The following is a 9,796-nucleotide window of genomic DNA, read 5'->3' as shown; positions in this document are numbered from 1 at the left end:
TTTATTCGAAGGTCATGACCCTCAACAATCCATACACACGTCTAATAAGAGATCAGGACACTTTTTAGAAATTGCAAGACCAAAATAGTACAGAAATGCCCCCAAATAACCCCAAACGACCCACCCGATCTGGTTTAAATAAAAAATGAACATATGTCAAAATAGGTATCGATTCGACGCTCACGACCCTCAACATCGTATCCACATATCTAATAAGAGATAAGGACACTTTTTATAAATTACAAAACCCAAAAAAATATTGAAATGCCACCAAATAACCCCAAACGACCCACCCGGTCTGGTTTAAACTGAAAGTGAGCATATATCGACATAGCTATCGATTCGAAGGTCATGACCCTCAACATCGCATCCACACATCTAATAAGAGATAACGACACTTTTTAGAAAATACGAAACTCGAAAAAGTATAGAAATGCCGCCAAATAACCCCAAACGACCCACCCGGTCTGGTTAAAACCGAAAATGAACATATGTCAAAATATGTATTGATTCGAGGGTCACGACCCTCAACATCATATCGACACGTCTAATTCGAGAGGACACTTTTTAGAAAATCCCAAATCCAAAAATGTACAGAAATGCCCCCAAATAAACTTAAACGACCCACCTGGTCTGGTTTTAACAAAAAATGAACATATGTCGGAATAGGTATCGATTCGCAGGTAAGAACCCTCAACATCGCATCCACACGTCTAAAAAGTGATAAGGACACTTTTTAGAAAATCCCAAACCCAAAAAAGTACAGAAATGCCCCCAAATAACCCGAACGACCCACTCGATCTGGTTTATACCGAAAATGAACATATGTAGAAATAGGTATTGATTCGATGGTCATGACCCTCAACATCGCATCCACACGTCCAATAAGAGATAAGGACACTTTTTAGAAATTACCAAACTCAAAAAAGTATAAAAATGCCACCAAATAACCCAAACTACCCACCCGGTCTGGTTTAAACGAAAAATGAGCATATATATCGACATAACTATCGATTCGAAGGTCATGACCCTCTACATCGTATCCACACATCTAATAAGAGATAAGGACACTTTTTAGAAAATACAAAACCCAAAAAAGTACAGAAATGCCGCCAAATAACCCCAAAGGACCCAACCGGTCTGGTTTAAACCGAAAATGAACATATGTCGAAATAAGTATTGATTCGACGGTCACGACCCTCAACATCGCATCAACACGTCTAATTAGAGATAAGGACACTTTTTAGAAAATACCAAACCCAAAAAAGTATAGAAATGCCCCCAAATAACCGCAAACGAACTACCTGGTCTGGTTTAAATCGAAAATGAATATATGTCAAAATAGGTATCGATTCGAAGGTCACGACCATCAACATCGTATCCACACGTCTAATAAGAGACAAGGACACTTTTTAAAAAATACAAAACCCAAAAAAGTACAGAAATGCCCCCAAATAACCCCAAACGACCCACCCGGTCTGGTTTATACCGAAAATGAACATATATAGAAATAGGTATTGATTCGAAGGTCATGACCCTCAACAATCCATACACAAGTCTAATAAGGGATAATGACACTTTTTAGAAATCCCAAGACCAAAATAGTATAGAAATGCCCCCAAATAACCCCAAACGACCCACTCGGTCTGGTTTAAACCAAAAATGAACATATATCGAAATAGGTATCGATTCGAAGGTCACGACCCTCAACATCGCATCCACACGTCCAATAAGAGATAAGGACACTTTTTAGAAATTACCAAACTCAAAAAAGTATAGAAATGCCACCAAATAAGCCAAACTACCCACCCGGTTTGGTTTAAACGAAAAATGAGCATATATATCGACATAACTATCGATTCGAAGGTCATGACCCTCTACATCGTATCCACACATCTAATAAGAGATAATGACACTTTTTAGAAAATACAAAACCCAAAAAAGTACAGAAATGCCCCAAATAACCCCAAAGGACCCAACCGGTCTGGTTTAAACCGAAAATGAACATATATCGAAATAAGTATTGATTCGATGGTCACGACCCTCAACATCGCATCAACACGTCTAATTAGAGATAAGGACACTTTTTAGAAAATACCAAACCCAAAAAAGTATAGAAATGCCCCCAAATAACCGCAAACGAACTACCTGGTCTGGTTTAAACCGAAAATGAATATATGTCAAAATAGGTATCGATTCGAAGGTCACGACCATCAACATCGTATCCACACGTCTAATAAGAGACAAGGACACTTTTTAAAAAATACAAAACCCAAAAAAGTACAGAAATGCCCCCAAATAACCCCAAACGACCCACCAGTCTGGTTTATACCGAAAATGAACATATATAGAAATAGGTATTGATTCGAAGGTCATGACCCTCAACAATCCATACACAAGTCTAATAAGGGATAGTGACACTTTTTAGAAATCCCAAGACCAAAATAGTATAGAAACGCCCCCAAATAACCCCAAACAACCCACTCGGTCTGGTTTAAACAAAAAATGAACATATGTCGAAATAGGTATCGATTCAAAGGTCTTGACCCGCAACATCGCATTCACATGTCTAATAAGAGATAAAGACACTTTTTAGAAAATCCCAAGCCCAAAAAAGTACAGAAATGGCCCTAAAATAAACCCAAACGACCTACCCAGTCTGGTTTAAACCGAAAATGAACATATGCCAAAATAGGTATCGATTCGAAGGTCATGACCCTCAACATCGCATCCACACGTCTAATAAGAGATAAGGACACTTTTAAGAAATTACCAAACCCAAAAAAGTATAGAAATGCCACCAAATAACCCCAAACGACCCACCCGATCTGGTTTAAACCGAAAATGAGCATATATCGACATAACTATCGATTCGAAGGTCATGACCCTCAACATCGCATCCACACATCTAATAAGAGATAAGGACACTTTTTAGAAAATACCAAACCCAAAAAAGTACAGAAATGCCGCCAAATAACCCCAAATGACCCACCCGATCTGGTTTAAATCGAAAATGAACATATGTCAAAATATGTATTGATTTGAAGGTCACGACCCACAACATTGCATCGACACGTCTAATTAGAGATAAGGACATTTTTTAGAAAACCCCAAATCCAAAAAAGTACAGAAATGCCCCCAAATAAACCTAAATGACCCACCTGGTCCAATTTTAACAAAAAATGAACATATGTCGGAATAGGTATCGATTCGCAGGTAAGAACCCTCAACATCTCATCCACACGTCTAAAAAGTTATAAGGACACTTTTTAGAAAATCCCAAACCCAAAAAAGTACCAAAATGCCCCCAATTATCTCAAAACGACCCACTGGTTTTAGTTCGGACCGAAAATGAACATATGTCAAAATACGTATCGATTCGAAGGTCACGATTCTCAATATTGCATCCACACTACCAATAAGAGATAAGGACACTTTTTTGAAAATACTAAACCTAAGAAAAGTACAGAAATTCCCCCAAATAACCCCAAACGACCCACCTGGTCTGGTTTAAACAAAAAATGAACATATGTCGAAATAGGTATCGATTCGACGGTCACGAGCCTCAACATCGTATCCACACATCTAATAAGAGATAAGGATACTTTTTAGTAAATCCCAAGCCCAAAAAAGTACAAAAATGCCCAAAAATAACCCCAAACCACCCACCCGGTTTGGTTTAAACAAAAAAAGAGCATATGCCAAAATAGGTCTCGATTTGTAGGTCACGACCCTTAACATCGCATCCACACGTCTAATAAGAGATAAGGACACTTTTTAGAAAATACCAAACCCAAAAAAGTATAGAAATGCCCCCAAATAACTGCGAACGACCCACCCGGTCTGGTTTAAACCGAAAATGAACATATGTCAAAATAGGTATCGATTCGATGGTCACGACCCTCAACATTGCATCCACACTTCTAATAAAAGATAATGACACTTTTTAGAAAACCCAAAACCCAAAAAAATACAGAATTGGCCCAAAAAAACCCCAAACGACCCACCCGGTCTAGTTTAAACCAAAAATGAACATATGCCGAAATAGGTATCGCTTCGAAGGCCACGACCCTCAACATCGCATTCACATGTCTAAAATGTGATAATGACATTTTTTAGAAAATCCCAAACCAATAAAAGTACCAAAATGCCCCCAAATATCTCAAAACGACCCACAGGTTCTAGTTCGGACCGAAAATGAACATATGTCAAAATACGTATCGATTCGAAGGTCACGATTCTCAACATTGCATCCACACTTCCGATAAGATATAAGGACACTTTTTTGGAAATACCAAACCCAAGAAAAGTACAGAAATTCCCCCAAATAACCCCAAATGACCCACCTGGTCTAGTTTAAACAAAAAATGAACATATGTCGAAATAGGTATCGATTCGACGGTCACGACCCTCAACATCGTATCCACACATCTAATAAGAGATAAGGACACTTTTTAGTAAATCCCAAGCCCAAAAAAGTACAAAAATACCCAAATAACCCCAAACCACCCACCCGGTCTGGTTTAAACAAAAAATGAACATATGCGAAAATAGGTCTCGATTTGTAGGTCACGACCCTCAACATCGCATCCACACGTCTAATAAGTGATAAAGAAACTTTTTAGAAAATACCAAACCCAAAAAAGTACAGAAATGCTCCCAAATAATCGCAAACAACCCACCCGGTCTGGTTTAAATCGAAAATGAACATATGTCAAAATAGGTATCGATTCGAAGGTCACGACCCTCAACATTGCATCCACACTTCTAATAAGAGATAAGGACACTTTTTAGGAAATCAAAAGCCCAAAAAAGTACAGAATTGCCCCCAAAGAACCCCAAATGACCCACCCGGTCTGGTTTAAACAAAAAATGAACATATGCCGAAATAGGTATCGATTCGAAGGTCACGACCCTCAACATCGCATCCACACTTCAAATAAGAGCTAAGGACACTTTTTAGAAAGTTCCAAACCCAAAAAAGTACAGAAATGCCCCCAAATAACCCTAAATGACCCACCCGGTCTGGTTTAAATCGAATATGAACATATGTCGAAATAGGTATCGATTCGAAGGACACGACCCTCAACATCGCATCCACACTTCTAATAAGAGTTAAAGACACTTTTTAAAAAATCACAGGCCCTAAAAAGTATAGAAATGCCCCCAAATAATCCCAAACGACCATCAACGTCGCATCCACACGTCTAATAAGAGATAAGGACACTTTTTAGAAAATCCCACATCCACAAAAGTACAGCAATGCCCCCTATATAACCCCAAACGACCCACCCAGTCTGGTTTAAACAAAAAATGAACATATGCCGAAATAGGTATCGATTCGAAGGGCATGACCTCAACATCGTATCCACACGTCTAATAAGAGATAAGGACACTTTTTAAAAAATATAAAACCTAAAAAAGTACAGAAATGCCTCCAAATAACCCCAAACGACCCACCCGGTTTGGTTTATACCGAAAATGAACATATGTAGAAATAGGTATTGATTCGAAGGTCATGACCCACAACATCGCATACACACGTCTAATAAGAGATAAGGACACTTTTTAGAAAATCCCAAGGCCAAAACAGTACAGAAATGCCCCCAAATAACCCCAAATGACCCACCTGGTCTGGTTTAAATAGAAAGTGAACATATGTCGAAATAGGTATCGATTCGAAGGTCTCGAACCTCAACATCGCATCCACACGTCTAATAAGAGGAAAAGACACTTTTTAGAGAATCTCAAGCCCAAAAAAGTACAGAAATACCCCCAAATAACCCCAAACGACCCACCCAGTCTGGTTTAAAGCGAAAAAGAACATATGTCGAAATAGGTATCTATTCGAAGGTTGAGGAGAGAGAAGCTCTGGCAATTTTGAGAGTGAGGGTCTAGGTGGTTGCTCTTGGTGATGGCGGGCAGGCCATTAGCTCCAGCTAATGGTCTTCCCCCTCTTCTCAGTCCGAGAGGGAGGGAAGGTGGGGGGAGTGTGAGTGGTTCGGGTGAGGCTGGTGATGGAGCGGCTGCCCTTGGTGGTTTGGGGGGTGGTGAGTGGCCTGTTCTTGGTGGTTCTATAGGTGGTGCTGATGTTTTGGGCTTGGATGTTTCGGTGGTGCAAGGTGATGGCAATGGTGGTAGGCTGCTGCATGTTGGAGGTCCTTCGGCTGTGGGGGAAAATACTCTTGTTTTGGATGATCCGTTGGAGGAGGGTGCTGGTTCTGGAGTTCTTTTACAGCAGCAGGAAGGTTCTTCAAGTGGTGCATATGAGAAGACAAGGAAGAATGTTGGTGTTCCATGGTCAGCCCTCTTTCCTCTTCATCTTGTTCGATGTATGGAGATGGGCTGAAACTGTCTTATATTGAACCTGAAGAGATTGATGGTGCTTTGGCTGCGAAATGCCCGGATTCGATGATTAAGAAAGGTCTTGAGAAGTGGAAGAACACCCTTATGGGGCACTTTATTGGGGGCAGGCCTAGCTTTATTTTTGCCCGGGATATGTTGTTGAAACAATGGAAGATTGCAGGCCATGTTGAGGTTAATTTATTAGACAGTGGAATTTTCGTTTTTCATTTTAACCTTGAAGATGACAAGACTAAAGTTCTCGAAGGGGGGCCATGGTATGTTCAACGAAGACTAATGATTCTGCGCCCTTGGAGTCCAGATGCTTGCTTGGATAGGGTTGATTTATGTTCTGTCCCGGTTTTGATTTCTCTTCCCAACCTTCCGTTTCATTTCTGGTCTTCTGAGGCTCTTAGTTCGATTGGGAGTGTCATTGGAAAGCCTATTATGACTGACAAAATGACTAGATCCATGGAGAGGCTGTCCTATGCTCACTTGTGTGTGAAAGTTGCTGCGGACAAAGATCTTCCCTCTTCCATTCCAGTTTATAGAGATGATGGCGTTGCTTTCAATCAACGTGTGGCTTATGATTGGAAACCTCCCCGTTGTAAGCATTGCAGGGTTTTTGGGCATCTTATTGATTCTTGTAAGTTTGTTAGCTGCATTCCAAACCAGAAACATTCGAAAACTAAGCAGGAATGGCGGGTGAAGGATGATGCCGGAAAAGAAGGTGGTGGTGATTTTGCCAGAACAGAGGCTGGACAGCCAGCCAGGCAGGCTGGAATTGGAATTTCAGATTCGAATTTGGTTTCCTTAATTGCTCACAATAATAAAGGGAAGGGGGTTACCCAATCTTTGGGCAATGATAACAGTTTTGGCAAGATTATTTCGAGAAAATCTGAGTCAATTGGTGGACAGAATATTATCAAAGAAGTTTCCCAATCCAACGCTTTTGCCTTGTTGGAAAATCTGACGGAGGAGGTACATTATGATCCGACTGAGATGACGTTGGATCCGGATTCCTATGCCATCCTGTTAGGCAATGATTATGGCCAAGAGGTAGAAGATCCTTCCCCCCAGCCATTAGCTATCATTCCTAATTTGGGAATGGAGGGAGATAATGGAGCGGATTTGGCTAGATATGAGAATATTCAGGTGGGAGGATTTGATGGAGTTTTTTTTTAGGAGGACCCACGGTCAAGAGTGGCTGTCCAGAAAGTGAGTGCAAATTTTAACACTTGCCATATTGAGAAGATCCCTAGTGCGTCTTTTTTAGATAATGGAGAAAGTGATGGGGGTATAGATGAGCTGGCCGTGGCTAATCCTTTGGAATTGAAGAATCCTAATCTGTCTCCATTGGGGAAGGAATTTGGTGAACCGGCTACGAGAAAGGAAGACCCAGTTTTGGAAAGAAATGAAAGTGGAGAAGAGCTACGGTCTTTGAAAGGAAAAGGGGCAAGCCTGACTCCTACTAAACCCTCAGTCAATTTTGAAAGATTAAAAAAGCAAGCTGCGGAGATTCGGACAGGCCAAGGGCAGTCTGGGAAAGGTACGGGCCATTTAAATTCTGGGCCAACCCACGGGGAGGGGGTCTAAGTTCCAGGCCCAACGGGTTCTCTTAAACCCGAAAGAGTCTAGTGGAGCTAAGGGAGACGGACCTAGTAAAGGGGGAGTTGACGGATCTAACCTTGATGCTAAATGAAGTGTTTAGCTTGGAATGTTAGAGGCATGAATGCCTCAACCAAACGGCTAGGGATTAAGAAGGTGTGTAAAGACCATCAAGCTAAATTGGTTTGTCTTCTGGAAACAAAAGTTAAGGTGGACAATTGTGCGACAATTTTATTTCAGATTGGAAGTATGTGCACAATGGTGAGTTTGACAACACTGTTCGTATTTGGTTGGGCTGGGATCCGAATTTCTTTAAGGTGGAAGAAATTCAAAAATCTAAGCAATTTATTCATGTCAAGGTGTCGATTGTGGGAACCAATGCCTCTTTCCTCTGTACTGTAGTGTACGCTCTTAATACTGTGACTGGTAGGAAGGTTTTTGGAGGATGTGGGGACTTTTGCTAGTGCTATTGTTTACCCTTGGGCTGTTTTGGGGGATTTTAATGTTATCCGGAATCAAAATGAGAAAATAGGTGGAGACCCTATTCGGTTGGAGGCTAAGGATGACTTGAACAATTTTATTGATGACTCTGAGCTGATTGACCTGAAGTGGAAAGGGGAAGCTATGACCTGGAATAATAGACAAAGTGGTGTTACTCGAATCTGCTGTAAGCTAGATAGGGTGATGGTGAATCTGGCTTGGATGGATGTGTTCAGATCTTCAGAAGCTACCTTCCACCCTCCTGGTCTCTCTAACCGTTCTCCAGTGGTGGTGGCTGTGTTAGATGAGACTAACTTTGGCCCTAAACCTTTCAGGTTTTTTGAAGCTTGGATTGGTAGAGAAGGGTTTGATGATTTGGTGCGGAAGGGCTGGGAGCAGCCTGTTAGCATGTCCCTCAATCCTATTCTTCGGTTTGCTGCCCGGTTAAGGAATGTTAAGAAGGAGTTGAGGAAGTGGAACAAAGAGTGCATTGGAGATGTTTTTCTTGCGGTAAAGGCTGCGGAGACTGAGCTGTACCAGACCCAATGCAATCTTGGTGAGCACCCTGATGACCTGAATTTGGTTCTTTTGGAGACACAAGCAAAGGTGAAGTTATGGGAAGCCTTGCCTACTGAGGAAAAGTTTTTAAAGGAGAAGTCTAGGGTGAAGTATATTCAGCTGGGGGATGGTAATAATAGTTTCTTCCACAAATCTATGATTTGTAGGCAGCATAGGAAACATATTCTGGAGATTCAAGGGGAAGGAGGAAACATTGTCAAGGACCCTAGCCAAATCAAAGGAGAAGCTGTCTCTTTCTACAAGAAATTGTTTGGGGCTGATTCAGTTGATAATGGTTTTATGCCCAGTTCGGTTCCCTTGCAGCATGGTCTGTCTCTTGCTCAATAGGAAAGTCTCATTGGAAGGGTGTCCAATAAGGAGATTATGGAGGTTGTGTTTGCTATGAAAAATTCCAAAGCTCCAGGTCCGGATGAGTTTGGGGCTGCGTTCTTCAAACATTCTTGGGATGTGATTGGTGAAGATTTGACTTTGGTAGTGCAGTGGTTCTTCAGCAAGACTAGTCTTCCTAGTTCGATCAATGCTACGTTTATTAGCCTTATTCCTAAGACGGGTTATGTCTCTTCTTTTGCGGGATATAGGCCCATAGCTCTCTGCAATCTTTTTTATAAGATCATTACAAAAATCTTATCTTATAGATTACAAGGAGTGGTTGGGCAGGTGGTGAGAGACACCTAGTCTGCATTTATCAAGGGAAGGTCTATTGTGGACAACATTCTTGTCTGTCATGATGTGGCCCGAGGGATTGAGCAGAAAGGAACTAGCCCTACAACAGTTTTGAAGATTGATC

General features: G+C 41.2%; 1 protein-coding gene across 1 annotated transcript; it reads left to right on the top strand.

The window, feature by feature from the left end:
• The first annotated feature begins 5,914 nt into the window (after positions 1 to 5,914).
• On the top strand, positions 5,915 to 9,336 carry LOC122647973. The gene is made up of 4 exons (XM_043841260.1): positions 5,915 to 6,290; positions 6,374 to 7,497; positions 7,597 to 7,891; positions 8,381 to 9,336. Exons 1-4 carry the CDS (start codon positions 5,915 to 5,917, stop codon positions 9,334 to 9,336), a joined length of 2,751 nt encoding a protein of 916 aa, XP_043697195.1.
• Positions 9,337 to 9,796: the final 460 nt, after the last annotated feature.

This window comes from Telopea speciosissima, unplaced genomic scaffold (assembly GCF_018873765.1).
Source record: "Telopea speciosissima isolate NSW1024214 ecotype Mountain lineage unplaced genomic scaffold, Tspe_v1 Tspe_v1.0315, whole genome shotgun sequence".
NCBI lineage: Eukaryota > Viridiplantae > Streptophyta > Magnoliopsida > Proteales > Proteaceae > Telopea > Telopea speciosissima.
The sequence above is the reverse complement of the archived record's forward strand: the minus strand, read 5'-3'. Positions and strand labels throughout refer to the sequence as shown.

Excerpts from the sequence above, each read along its gene's own strand:
- LOC122647973 (XM_043841260.1), top strand. The coding sequence starts at position 5,915 with ATGGCGGGCAGGCCATTAGCTCCAGCTAATGGTCTTCCCCCTCTTCTC. Across the intron at positions 6,291-6,373 it reads GAAGACAAGGAAGAATGTTG|AGATTGATGGTGCTTTGGCT; the intron begins GTGTTCCATGGT and ends TTGAACCTGAAG. Across the intron at positions 7,892-8,380 it reads CCAAGGGCAGTCTGGGAAAG|GAAGGTTTTTGGAGGATGTG; the intron begins GTACGGGCCATT and ends TGTGACTGGTAG.